The 14,504-nt window shown below is 41.7% G+C and overlaps 1 protein-coding gene across 5 annotated transcripts in view; it reads right to left on the bottom strand.

The window, feature by feature from the left end:
• Window positions 1-14,504, bottom strand: part of KIAA1549L (KIAA1549 like) — a 278,328-nt gene that overhangs the window by 26,134 nt on the left and 237,690 nt on the right. For all 5 annotated transcript variants that reach the window (XM_053306233.1, XM_053306238.1, XM_053306252.1 and 2 more), the window contains one exon: window positions 4,066-4,195. In XM_053306233.1, coding sequence (XP_053162208.1) covers window positions 4,066-4,195 — 130 coding nt within the window. The remainder of the gene's footprint in view (window positions 1-4,065; window positions 4,196-14,504) is intronic.

The following is a 14,504-nucleotide window of genomic DNA, read 5'->3' as shown; positions in this document are numbered from 1 at the left end:
CCACAAAACTCCAGTTCCAGGACATCCTAGCAAGCTCTGCAGTCCAGCCATGGACAACACGTTACCACATCAGCAAAGTGGCTGTGATGGTCTCAAAGTGGGGCATGTCCTTCATGCTCCATTAGCTTCCTCAGGCAGCTGACAGCTTAATCCTTTCCTCACTCTGCTCCTAGCTATGTTTTCCTAATTAATTTTCTGCAAAGCAGCAGAATGCGGGACTAATACTTGGCAGCAGAGGGAAACATCCTCCAGCAGGGCCACTCCTAGGAGACTGCGGTGATGGGGCAGATCACACATGAGTCCAGGGCTGCTTCCCCCATGCAGAGAGGAGGAGAGGGATGGGGAAAGTGTTCTCTGGGAGTCTCAGACGTTGTTAACTACAACTTCCATAATCCCCAAGCAAAAGGCTGGGGAGTCTGGGAGCTGTAGTCAACAACATCTGGGAATCCCTGTTAGAGGGAACACTGGAAGGCGGAGTGAACATGGCATGCAAGGTCCCCTCCTGATTCTCTGCAATGCAATTAACTTTCCCTCTCCTCTTTTCTCCATCTTCCTCTGTATTTTGTTTGGTTTTTAAAGGAGACATAGCAGAGAGAGCCATTCAATGCAGTCCTCCCCCCGCCCCGACCCCGCTTTGTGTTTTCCTCATTTCTTCTTAAGACTTTTCTCGATGCCTCCATGCCTGCTCACTCAGCCCTTCCCTCAGAGCTCAGTCTGGGAACGGGGAGAAGCGGGGTAAAGTGCCTCTTCTCATTCTCCGAGTAGCAGAAGCAGCAGCAGCAGCAAGCAAACAAGGAAGCGAGTAATCCAGGGCAGGGAGAATGAATTGTTCCTCTTACTTAAGAGAAAGCCCATTGAACTAAATCATTACTTCTGAGTAATCCTAGCAAGCCTCCAAACTGTTCTCAAAACTTTGAAAAACAGCTACTATTTCATGGCACACATACAATATGTTAAGCCTGAAACGTAATGATAAGATCCAAAACAGGGTGTGGCTATATGAAGGACACCCTGGGCAGTGGCAGAGAGGCAGTGGGGAGTGCCTCTACAGAGTGATGAAATAGTAGCTCTTTTTCTGAGTTTTGAGAAGTTTGCATGCTTTCTGGGATTACTCAGAAGTAAATGATTTAGTTCAGTGGGCTTCCTCTTAAGTAAGACTGCAGAGGATTGCAGCTGTAGAAGTGTTGCTTGCTTGCAGAGGTGTGTGTGTCAGCTCTGCATTTCTAATTGATAGAAACACAGTGGATATAGAAAGAATGGTTTTACTTTAATGGGAAACAAAAGACTTTACAGGGCCTTGCAGCAGCAATTAGTAGAAGGTTTGTGTCTCTTTACATTTCACAGCTAAGTCACTGTTACCAGATAGAACAGGGAAGAGAGAGAAGGATTGGGAGGCGGGGCTGAATCTCTGAGAGGTGGTTGCTGTCAGACAGAAGCACTTAACTGTGGTTATGGGAGAGTCAGCGTTTGGGCATAACTCTTTGGTAGCAAGATTACAGTTGTCTGTGGCAAACCTTAAGGAAAAGCTCAGGTCGCAATTGGAGTTAGTCAGGGCAAACTGGAGTTAATTTTTGAGGCTTAACGGGTTTTGCGCATTCAGGCATACTACAGTTAAAACCTCTGGCAGCGTTAACTGCAGTTAAAGTTACCATGTGAACCTGCCCCTTGTTTTTTAGCCTGCTCTCCAGTAGGCTTATGAAATCAGCCGGCAGTGTGTGTGTGTGTGTGTGTGTGTGTGTGTGTCCCCGTGTGTGTCCCGCCACCCATCAACTTAGCAATGCCTGGACCAATATGAACCAAATCAGGTACAGTTTTAGCGACACATAGGGACACCTCAACGGCATAGCTTGTGATGATGTCATCCACCCCAATCCAAGATGGCAGCCACGTGAACATCTGAGGCGCAAGAGGCTTAATTTATGGACTGCTTAGCCTATTTGAACCAAATTGGGTACAGCTGCAGTGAGTGACACATAAGGACACATCAATGGCGTAGTTAGTGATGATGTCATCCACCCCGATACAAGATGGCGGACACGTAAACTTTTGAGGCGCAAGTGGGCTCATTTGTGAACCGCTTAACTGCTTTGAACCAAATTTGATACAGCTGTAGAGATACATAGGGATGCCCAAATGGCATGGTGTGTGATGATGTCATCCACTCCAATTCAAGATGGCAGCCGTGTGAACTTCTGAGGCGCAAGTGGGCTAATTCATAGACTGACTAATCTATTTGAACCAAATTGGGTACAGTTGCAGTGAGTAACACACATGGACACCTCAATGGCATAGCTTGTGATGATGTCATACATGCCAGTTCATGGTGTGTATGGCAGACATGGCAGACATGTAAACTTGTGAGGTGCAAGTGGGCTAACTTGTGAATCGTTTAACTGATTTGAACCAAATTTGCTGCAGCTGTAGAGACACATAGGGACAGCTCAATAGCATAGTTTGTGATTATGTCATCTACCCCAATCCAAGGTGACAGATGCGTGAACGTTTGAGGTGCAAGTGGGCTAACTTGTGGATTGTCTAACTGATTTGAACCAAATTAGGGACAGTTATAGTAAGTGACACACACAAACACCTCAGTGGTGTAGTTTGTGATGATGTCATCCACAATGATTCAAGATGGCAGAACCATAAACTTTTGAGGTGCAACTGAGCTAACTTGTGGACCGCTTAACCGATTTGAACCAAATTTGCTACAGCTGTAGGGACACCTAGGGATACCTCAATGGTGAAGATTGTGAGGATGTCATTCCACCCCAATTCAAGATGGTGGACACTTAAACTTTGGAGGCACAAGTGCACTATGCACTTAAACTCTTGTGGACAGTTTAACCAATTTGAACCAAATTTGCTACAGCTGACTGGACACATAGGGATGCCCCAGTGGTGTAGTTTGTAATTATGTCACCCACCCTGATCAAAGATGGTGGATGCATAAACCTTTGAGGCACAAGTGCAGTAACCTGAGGACTGTCTAACCAATTTGAACCAAATTTGGAATAGCTGTATTGAGTGACACACAGGGACACCTCAGTGCTGCAGTTTGTAATGATGACATCCACCCTGATACAAGATGGCGGACACATGAACATTTGAGGCGCAAGATATCTAACTTGTGGACCTCGATTTCCACCAAATTTAGTCCAGATGTAGAGACAGTGAAAGGAAAGTAGGCTGATTAGTTCTTACTAGCACTTGTTATGTCATGGGTTGTTGTTGTTTTTTATCATGGTGGATAGTTCAGTGAAACTGTGCAAACTACATTGTGCAGCAGCAGTGAAAAAGGCAAATTCTATGTTCTGTTTTACTGGGGAAAGGACTGAAAATAAGAATATATATATATATATATACACACTGCCTTAGACTATTCCACGCTATACCCAGGCTTTTATATGTTTGCTGTTTTTGTTGCTGCTGCTCTGTATGTTATGGTCATATTTTGTATATAAACTTTTAATTAGATTTGTATTTTTATATTCCAGATTAAAAAATTTATTGTGTAACTCTTATAGTCTTGTATTATTTTAAATGTTTTGTAAACCACCTTGAGATTGTTTTAATGAAAGGCAGTATAAAAATTTAATGATAAATAAATACTTTTGCATTCATTGTTGCCTAAGGCCAAAATAATCTTGGTTGGCTGGATCATAGTTATGTTCTGATGCTTTTGCTTCTGATGTTGTTCCAGAATTACTTTCCAAAACCTTTTTGTGGAGCACATACATATGTGTAATTATTTAAAATTTAAAAAAATAAAGTATACCAATATCATTCAACCTCAAGGGCTGCCTTTCTTAAGCCTACTACTGAATACATCAAAAACTAAACCTGAGGCCTCACAAATGCTTTACCATAAATGGAATCAATACAATCATACCTCTGAATATCTTTAAAAACCTAATGAAAAGATGCACTGATAGCTCTTTAAAATGCATCTCCTCAGACACATTATCTTGCTACAAGTAGAATAACACGTTATTCTTCTAAAATAACTTACAGCCATTTTATAGCCAACTTATTGCTGAGCAAACAGGATTTGCATATACTTACATCATATCCACTGTTGCGGATACCACGCCTTTGTCTCTCTCGTGTAACTAGAAGATCCATTTCAGTTTCTCCTGGACTGGGGCTGTTCAAAGACTGCCTGCTCCGATAAACAGAGTTCTTCATCTGCTGCCTGAAGGAGATTAAACAAAATATTTAAATGAATACAAAACATGACAAGCAATAGCATGTTGTTCTAACCTTTATTTTATTTTATTTTTTTTTTGCATTTTTATACCGCCTTTCGTTAAAATATATATGATATTTACTATGCTCTGAATTATGAAAATCACTTTACACTTAAAAACAAAAAGATGCATAGGCAGCCACTGAACCAGCTTATATGTTGTGGCTTCATTAAAGACTTAAGACTGAAGTGCATCAATACTTACAACTAGAATTTTTTTGAACTCCAAACAAATATCAAAATGTGAACATTTAGGTACAAATCTACCATATAACTATACATCAATCTACTTCTAGATTTCTAATACAGAAACACCCATGTTAACTTGAACAGGATGGATTTGCCTGGTGTGGTTGAAAACCATCTGAACTACATGGACAGCACTTCACAGGCTAAACATTTGGTAGGGTGCCAGCATGGGTCAGAATGCCAGGCAGACAGAAACTGCACCACTGGGATAACACGTATGAATCACCCAGATAAGACAACAAATACCTTAAGACTTTCAGAGTCTCTGAGATATGTGTCCTAAACTTATCTGAAGGTTTGTGCTGATGTGCTGGTATCTTATTCCAGCTATATATTCAGTCACCCAGATCTGCATTGCAATTCTGATTACACATGCATAGGAACAGACATTGCAAGAGATCATTTCTATCTAAAATGATTTAATTAAAAGTTTAGCATCTACAAACAGAGCAGGTCTGCAAGCAAGATAATTTGTTAATACCTGAATAGTAACTCTGCTCGTTTTATTTTTTTATTAAGATGTACAAAATCAGGCTGCATATTTGGTTCTGAAAATACCTCCTACAATCACGTATAGGACTGGGCTGCAAATCCAACATGCAAGAACCTTATTTAATCATATATCTTATTGACTCTCATAAGGTAAGAATCTTATCAATGGAATCTTCCACTCATTGAAGGATCCCTTCTATGAGCAGAACTCTCCTTCCATGAATGGAAGTTCATTTCATAAACAGAGCAATATCTTGGAACCACTCCATAAATATAGATTGGTATAGATATATGATAAATAAATAATAAATAATGGGAGAAACAGTGTAAAACTGGAAAATACTGCCCATAGGAGACTGTTTCTTATAATTTAATATTAAGGCCAGAACTATTCCTACATCCAGAGACAGTTGTTTGGGGCAGTCTACAAATTTCTAGAATGAATGAATGAATGAATCACGAAGTATTAATTTGACTGGGGAATGCCAGAATGCCAGGTTGTACACTATATCTATATCTATATCTATAATCTGTCTATCTATCTATACGCATTGTCTGACATCCAGATAAAGGAGACAACAGTGCTATGTGAGAAGCAGTGGCACTCTCAGTGTCTTTGATTAATTCAGCAGCAGTGATTGCATGGTGGGGGGAGAGATTTAAATGACCTCAGCTTGCCCCAGAAGCACTCCGTGCCACATGAAAACATGTCCTTGAGGGTTGCACAGCCATAAGGGACACATTTTCATGTAGCACAGAGCACTTCTGGGGGAAGAAGAGGTCATTGAAACTCCCCCTCCCCCGGGCAAGCACCACTGCTGTGTGAGTCAGAAACTCATTGGGAGCACTGCTGTTTCTCACACAGTACTGGTCCCTCTCTAGTTTGGATGTCAACCACTACATACCCTGTAGCAGGTTTCATACAACAGTTTCCCCCACAGAGCTGCAACCATTATGTTAATATAGTATGGTATTGTGACTTAGTGGCAGGGCAAGAACATGCACATTATTACATGATATAAAGCTGTGGCTGTCTACACAGCTATAAGATAAACACCCATTATTTTTCTGTGTTTCGTCCACGGGAGCTGGGGGGAGTAAAGAAACCAGCTAGCAAAAGTAAAAGCAAAGTTGTCCATATAAAATAGATAATATAAAAGTTGTCCATGTAAAATGTCCATATACTGAGGCAATGTGACTATCAAGTTCCAGTTATTCCACATGGATGATGTCCCCAAGCAGCCCTACACAGGCCAATCCCAGCTCTGCCTCTACAGGCAGGCAGCCCGAGCAGACACAGAGCCGGGTGCCTAAAGTGCTCGGCTTGAGGGGAAATCCCTCAATGCACTACACTCCGTGCACAGTGCATTTAGGGATATCTTGAGGTCAGGCTTCATCTTCCTGGACTCCAGAGCTCCGTGCTACTCAGAGTGGATTATGTGGGCACATGAGCCACAAACCACACAGAAGACTAATGATCATCTGGGAGGAAGGTAGGTTTGATCCTGCCTCCCCGCTCACCGCCCCAGTAATGGTTATGTGAAAACCCTTATGAATTATCAAATACAGACCTCCAATAAACTATGAAAGCAAGGTTTGCCATGATTCTGTTACAAAGCATTTTTTTAATAATAATATCATGCAACGCAACGTAACCTCACTGTTACCAAATTTTAAGAACGGAAGGAGCTTCAACTTCTCCAAATAAATATTTAAATATTTTTTCCACCCAGGATCAATTTAAGCACATAATTTAGAACAGAATGAACCTCCTTGGAGGGCCAAACTAAATGCAACAGCAGCAGACTTAGGTGTTTAAACATGGATGTTCCACAATCACAGAAGCGCAGAATATGGAATCTAATTTTTAACAGCAAAAGGGATGCGCTGCGAGTGGGTGCTAAACCCTTCCTCTGCCCACAACTTCTCCCTGCTAGAGTATGTCTGCTGCCCTCAGCAGTGCTCAGGTAACAGAAGCTGGCAAGGCCAAAAGGAAAAGCACTTAGTAAGTGGCAGGGCCAGGAGGACAGAAAAATTCTTTGCTGTAAACATCATACACATACCCTGTTACATGTTATTGGGGCCAATAGCATTAAATAAATGAGGCCTGCTACCATCACATTTAGCTTGGCAATGGCTAACATCCAGTCTAGCACTGTGATGGTGCAGTTGTCCTAATTTGCATGAATGACCCTCAGGAAAATATTTTCTTGCTGCACAGTGGGCTTCAGAGGGAAAGAGAGATCGCTGAAAGTCATCTGGATGTCAGCCTATCACTCCTAAAGTGAAAGACAAAGAGAAGCAACTATAAATTTTCCTGTGGTTGGCACCAAACAGGTGTTCTGAGCTAACCTCAAGATACCACAGATAATAAATTCAAGCCAAGATCATCTGGCCAGGAAGCTTTGTGGCCTCTGAATCTGTTCAATATAGAATCAGATACTCTGAGAAGCAAAATAAATTTTGTTCCAAGTTGGAGAGTGACAGCTCAGACCTTTTAAGCAAGGGGTCTGAATCAGTCCACCAATGAGCCAAAGCTCGGTTTCTGCTATTTATTATATTAATTCTCCTGGGTGTGCCTTAGAATATGCGTCCCAGCACCCAGCTGATTGGCTGGGCAGCAAATGTGCCTGATTGGCTGATTGGTCGCCATGACGGCGGGCCTGGTCACGGAGGCCAGAGGCGGTGGCAGGCCCGGCCCACCCATGGAGGCAAGGCCCAGGAGGGGGGAAAGAAAGTGTGGGGGCAGAAGTGGGGGTGGGGAGGAGAGGTGGCTGGACCTGGAAGCGGAGACTGGGGCAGAAGGTGGGGGGGAAAGAGGTAACTGTCGGCCCCAAAGAGAGTACAGATGCTCTGTGTGGGGTTGGCTAGTTTACTGTAATATTTGAATATTTGCCCTACTGCAGCTCAGCAACAGACCACATGCTTTGCATGTAGAAGGTCGAAGGATCAATCCCTGGCATCTCCTAATCAGATCAGGAAAGACTCTTTTCTGAAGCTAAGGAGCAGGGATGTGCATGGACTGCAGTTCATGCACCAGTCCAAATTTGGACAGGTCCATGGCCAAGTGGACCAGTTCGGTGAGGTTCAGCCAAACTTTGAACTGGTCCAGCAGTTTGAAGTGGTGCCATGTTGGGGCAGCAAGTGGCACCTTCAACAGTACAGACAGAGGGCCTAACAGCCAGACCACTGCTCCAAGCAGCTTTCTGCTGTAGTGGAGCCCCTCCCGACAGCCCATGTGTGGTCACGGAGATGCGCCAGCTGACAGGAGCAGTGCCACTGCAGCAGGAAACTGCTTGGAGCAGCAGTAAGGCTGACAGGACTCTCCACCTGTACTGTTAAAGGTGCCAGTCACCATCACCGTTGCCACCCCCAACTCCCTAGTGCCACCTCGAACTGCACCAAATGGGTCCGAATTTGGACTGGGGCACAAACCATGCTCTGGGCACACTCCTACTCTGGAGAACCACTGAAGTTAATTCTGAGCTAGATCAACCAATAGTCATATTCCATATAAGGTAGCAGAAAATGTTCATATGAACTTATGCCAACATTAAGAAACCCAGCTCTGTTTGAGATGTAAATTTGATGTTTTGTTATAGTTGTACTTTTTAGCACTCTGATGGCAAGCAGAGAGATTTAAGGAAGGATTAATGACTCTGGTAGGCTTTATATTTTTGAATGTGGTCTTCTGTTTCTCGCGTAACTGGTTGTATAAAATATTAAGAGGAATATCTGATATCAATGGTAGACAGTACGTGTGTAGCCTTGAGTGGAGCGGCAACACATTAAAAATGATAGCAAATAGCTAGATGCAAAAGTACCTCCTTTGGAAGGTTCAGAAAAGGTCAACAAAAATTATTAGACAAAGATATGTTTCCATTTTAGAATAACATAAGAAAAGCCCTGCTGAATTGGAGCCAAGGCCCATCTAGTCCAGCATCCTGCTTCATATAGTGGCCATGAAGCCCACAGGCATGAGCTTGGAGCAGGCCCTTTCTTCCACTTCTGCTCCCCTGCAACTGGTATTTAGAAGCATCTTGCCTCTGATGCTAGAGGTGGCCTATAGCCCTCAGTCATTGATAGACCTGTCCTCCATGAATTTAGCTAAACCCCTCTTAAGCCACCCAGGCTCATTGGCTGGCACCACATCTTATGGCAGAGAATTCCATAGATAATTATACATTGTGTGAAAAAGTACTTCCTTTTTTCCATCCTAAATTTCGTTTCATGGGATGACCAGTATAGATCATGGGATGACCATGATCTAGTATTATGCGAGAAGGAGAAAAATTTATTTCTATCAACTTTCTCCACACCATGCATGATTTTATAGACCTCGATCATGTCTCCCCTCAGTCATCTTTTTTCTAAACTAAAAAGTCCCAGATGCTGTAGCCTTGCCTCATAAGGAAGTTATTCCAGGCCCCTGATCATCTTGGTTGCCCGCTTCTGCACCTTTTCCAGTTCTACAATGTCCTTTTTAAGATGTGGTGACCAGAATTATACGCAGTACTCCAAATGTGGCTCAATTGAGACGATTATGACTTTTAAGAGCAAGAAGATGCAAGGAAGCCCCATGCAATACAGAATGGTATAGGAGTCAATCACTTGCTCCCATTTGCTCCTTTTTTTCAGAATCCAAGATCAAACGAGCAAGGCAATGAAAGAAAAAATCTTGACAAACATGAAGTAACACTTGGTGAAAGAAAACACCTGAGTTAATTTGTGATTCTTACTACCAAAATGCATCTATTTTATCTCCTTAGAATTCTATTAAGTTTATAGGATGTTTAAGAATTATACTTTTCCAAAAATGACAGCAATTTAAATGTTAAGTCATACTCTCTTCTACACCATCTGATCTAAGGGTGACTGAGATGTATATCAATAATGGCCAAACTAGATGTGGTGGTGGTACAACCAAAGTCTCAAAATGTGCATTGAGCTGATTTCCTATAAATCTGGATGGGTAGTGGCCATTAAAGCATAGTGTGGACAAACCCCTCCCCCAAAGCTCCTTTCTTTCTTCTTGAGTTGCTTCTAGTCTTCGAGTTCTATCAGAAGAAAACCTGCTGAGAACAATCAATGTGTGTGATGGGGGGAAAGCATATGCAAGGACTAAGCACCCCTCCTGCCCCCCCCCCATGTTATGCTCTGTTCTCTCTGCTTTACAGGAAATCACAGCCAATATTATAAAATGTAGATTATGAAACTTGAATATCTAGTATTAATATCTAATTTAATATCTCTTTAATATCTACATGAAACCACTAGGGGAGGTCATCCATGGGTATGGGCTGCAGTGTCATCAATATACATATCATTTAAATCAATACCAGGGAGGGAGTAGATGTCCTTAATCAGTGTCTGCAGGCTGTTCTGTATTGGATGGGGGCAGAGAGAATGAAACTTAATCCAGATAAGATGGAAGTGCTCTGGGTTGGTAAAACCAATTATCTGATCAGTGAGGTAAATCTGGTCTTGGATGGAGTCACATTCACCCCGAAAGACCAAGTTGGCAACTTGGGGGTGCTTCTGGACTTGACGCTGTCCTTGGAGTCTCAGGTGGCAATGATGTATAGGAGTGCTTTTTAGCAACTACAGCTGCCCTACTTGCAGAAGTCTGACCTGACCTCAGTCACTCACGCATCTTGTAACATCCAGATTGGATTACTGCAGTGTGCTTTACATGGGGCTGCCTTTGAAGACGGTTTGGAAGTTTCAAAGCTCCTTCCTTACTCCTTCCTTACACTAGAAGTTTCACCTGGTCCAGAATGCTGCTGCTAGTCCTTTCTTGAGTTTTACACCCACCCTGCATCAGCTTCACTGGCTGCCAGTTTGCTTCCGAGCTAGATTCAAAGTGCTGGTTTTGATGTTTAAAGCCCTGCACAGCTTGGGACTGGGTATCTGTCAGACCACATTTGACCATACGAATCTGCCAGGGCCTTTGCTCATCATCTCAGGCCCTGCTCGCCATTGATTGAAATTCAGTTGGTGAAGACAAGAGACAGGGCCTTTTTGGTTGTGACACCTTGGCTCTGGAATGCCCTCCCAGAAGAACTTTGCCATGCTCCGTCCGTTGGGTTTTTTAAAAAAGATCTTATAACCTACTTGTTCAGAGAGAGTTTTTTTAAACAATTAACAAAAATAATTAAAACAAACCGTTAAAATTAAAAACCCACCAGGCTGTGTTTTATTACAGCCTAGTGGGTTTTTAATTTTAACTGGGTTAATTTTAATTGTTTTTGTTCTACATTGTGTTTTATTGTGTTAAATTTTATATTAATTTTCTGTTTTACTGTTTTGAGCCGCCCTGAATAGTATTATACTGGAGGAGCAGGATATAAATATTTTTATTATTATTATTATTTCTTGTTTACACAGTCAGACAGGTGTTATTGACTGGTTTGTTTTATCCAGACGTCGAGTCCTTCCCAAGGACCTGGGATGGCTGAATTTTATTGTCAATGTTGTTGCTGTTGTTATAGATATCGTCGCAGAATACAGGCTGTTCCCAGTAAAGTTGCTTTTTGTAATTGGCTGGTGGTGATTTCTGTGGCCCCTATGGTGTTGAGGTGCTCTTCAAGGTCTTTTGGAACTGCATCCAGGGCGCCAATTACCACTGGGATTATTTTGGTCTTTTTCTGCCACAGCCTTTCAATTTCAGTTTGTAGATCTTTGTATTTGGTGATTTTTTTCTGTTTCTTTTTCTTCTATTCTGCTATCCCCTGGTATTGCTATGTCAATTATTTTAACTTGTTTTTCTTTCTTCTCGACTACAGTTATATCTGGTGTATTGTGTGGCAGATGTTTGTCTGTTTGTAGTCGGAAGTCCCATAATATTTTCACATCTTCATTTTCGACCACTTTTTCAATTTTATGGCCCCACCAATTTTTGGCTACAGGTAACTTGTAATTTTTTGCAGATGTTCCAGTGTATCATCCCTGCTACTTTGTCATGCCTTTGTTTGTAGTCAGTCTGTGCAATCTTTTTACAACAGCTGATTAGGTTGTCCACTGTTTCATCTGCTTCTTCACAAAGGCGGCACTTGCTGTTCGTTGTTGACTTTTCTACTTTTGCTCTTATTGCATTTGTTCTTAGTATTAAACCCTCTGTTTCTTTCTTCAAGTTGCTATTCTTAAGCCATTGCCAGGTCTTGGTGATGTCTGATTTTCCAGTTATATTGTGCAAATATTGACCATGCAGTGGCTTATTTCTCCATTTTTCTGCTCGGTTCTTGACTTGTTCTTTCTTGTAGGCCTGCTTTGTTTCATTGGTGTTGAATAGTTTCGCATTATTGACCATTTGAAGTGCATCTTCTTCACTGTCCTTTACATATTCTGCAAGGCCTCTTTTCTCCTCCTCTACTGTTTGATGGACTTGCAGCATTCCTCTTCCACCTGAGCTGCGAGGGAGGTATAGCCTATCCACATCACTTACGATCTTGGTCTTACGATCTAGCGTCTCTAGATCACTGTGGGGGTGCAGAGAATGTTTTATGGTCATGATTTTCCTGGTCTTATGATCTAGCATCTCTAGATCACTGTGGGGGTGCAGAGCATGTTTGATGGTCATGATTTTCCTGGTCTTACGATCTAGCGTCTCTAGCTCTGCCTGGGTCCAGTCTATTATTCCTGCAGTGTATCTTATAACAGGTATAGCCCAGGTGTTTATGGCTTGTATGGTGTTCTCGCCATTGAGTTTGGACTTGAGGATTTTTCTAACTCTCCTGATATATTCACTTCCAATTTTTCTTTTAACTTCAGTGTGTGCAATGTTATCCGCCTGGAGAATGCCCAAGTATTTGTAATGTTCTTTCTCTTCCAGGTTCTTGATCTTGCTTCCATTGGGCTGTTCTATTCCTTCTGTTTTTCTTATTTTTCCTCTGTTCATTATTAATGCAGCACACCTGTCTAGCAACTCTATTGCTATATCGCTACTGAATATACGGACAGTGTTTAGCAGTGATTCGATTTCTGACTGGGACTTTCCATACAACTAGAGATCGTCTATGTACAGCAGATGGTTGATTTTACTTGATGTTTTAGATGTTTGGTATCCAAGGCCTGTTTTGTTTAGTATTTGTGAAAGTGGGGTCATGGCGATTACAAACAACAGAGGGGATAGTGAGTCCCCTTGGAAAATGCCTCTTCTAATGCTAACCTGTCCAAGTGTCTCGCCATTGATTGTTAACAGTGTACTCCACATGCTCATTGCTTTTTAAATAAATATCTGAATGTTTTAGCTGACACTAGTTGTTTCTAAACATTTTAGTATCCATGTGTGAGGCAATGAATCGAAGGCTTTCTTGTAGTCAATCCACGCAACACTTAGATTGGTTTTTCTTCTCTTGCAATTTTCTAAAATCATTTTGTCAATCAGCAGCTGGTCTTTTGTTCCTCTGGTCTTTGGGCAATTTCCTTTCTGTTCAACTGGAAGCTGTTTGTTAGTTAATAAGTGTTGCATCACTTCATCTGCTATTATTCCAGTTAATAATTTGAACATGGTTGGCAGGCAGGTTATCGGTCTATAATTACTTGGAACTGCACACTTTGCTGGGTCTTTCATGATGAGATGAGTTTTCCCAGTTGTTAGCCATTGTTCAATATCACCTCCTTGCAAAATGTGATTGAACTGTTTTGATAGTTGTTTATGAATTATTATTATTATTATTATTATTATTATTATTATTATTATTAATTCGATTTCTATACCACCCTTCCAAAAATGGCTCATGGCGGTTTACACAGAAAAATAACAAAAAAATAAGATGGAACCCTGTCCACAAAGGGCTCACAATCTAAAAAGAAACATAAGACAGACACCAGCAAGTCACTGGAAGTACTGTGTTGGGGGTGCATAGGGCCAGTTACTCTCCCCCTGCTAAATAAAGAGAATCACCACATTAAAATGTGCCTCTTTGCCAAGTTAGCAAGGGTTCTAATATTTTAGGTGTATATCTGAAACATATTTTACATACACCTTAAAAATGCTATGTGTGAAGTGGCCTTCAATAGTTTAACAAAGTGCTAAAGTAAATGGCTATCTTTAATCACATTATTTATTCCAAAAATGTCTGTCATCCTTCAGTTTAAAAAAAAATCATTCTTCGGGGGGGAAAGAAAACATAGAGCTGGAATTTCTTTAACATTTACATGAAAAATGCATGTATATGTTGGATAGCTTGGGGACAAGATGGATGCCTGCAGAACTCCACAATATAAATGCCATTGGGCCAAGTAGTACTATTCCCAGCACCACGTGCTAAGTTACATCCAAGGATCAAATGAGCCACTGAAGTACAGTGCCCCCACATCTCCAACACAGACAACCTATCCAGAAGAATACCAAGATACAGAAAATCACTAAGAGGTCCAGGAAAATTTGTAGGATCACAATCCAGTGTCCGTTTCCTAAAGTAGTTCATCCATTAAAGTGACCACAGTAGTGTCCGTTTCAAAATCAGGACTGAAATTCATCCATAATCAGTTACATCTGAAAGGGTCTGGA

Source organism: Hemicordylus capensis, chromosome 1, assembly GCF_027244095.1.
Source record: "Hemicordylus capensis ecotype Gifberg chromosome 1, rHemCap1.1.pri, whole genome shotgun sequence".
Classification (NCBI taxonomy): domain Eukaryota; kingdom Metazoa; phylum Chordata; class Lepidosauria; order Squamata; family Cordylidae; genus Hemicordylus; species Hemicordylus capensis.
Note: the sequence above shows the minus strand (reverse complement) of the source record. Positions and strands in the feature narration are given on the sequence as shown.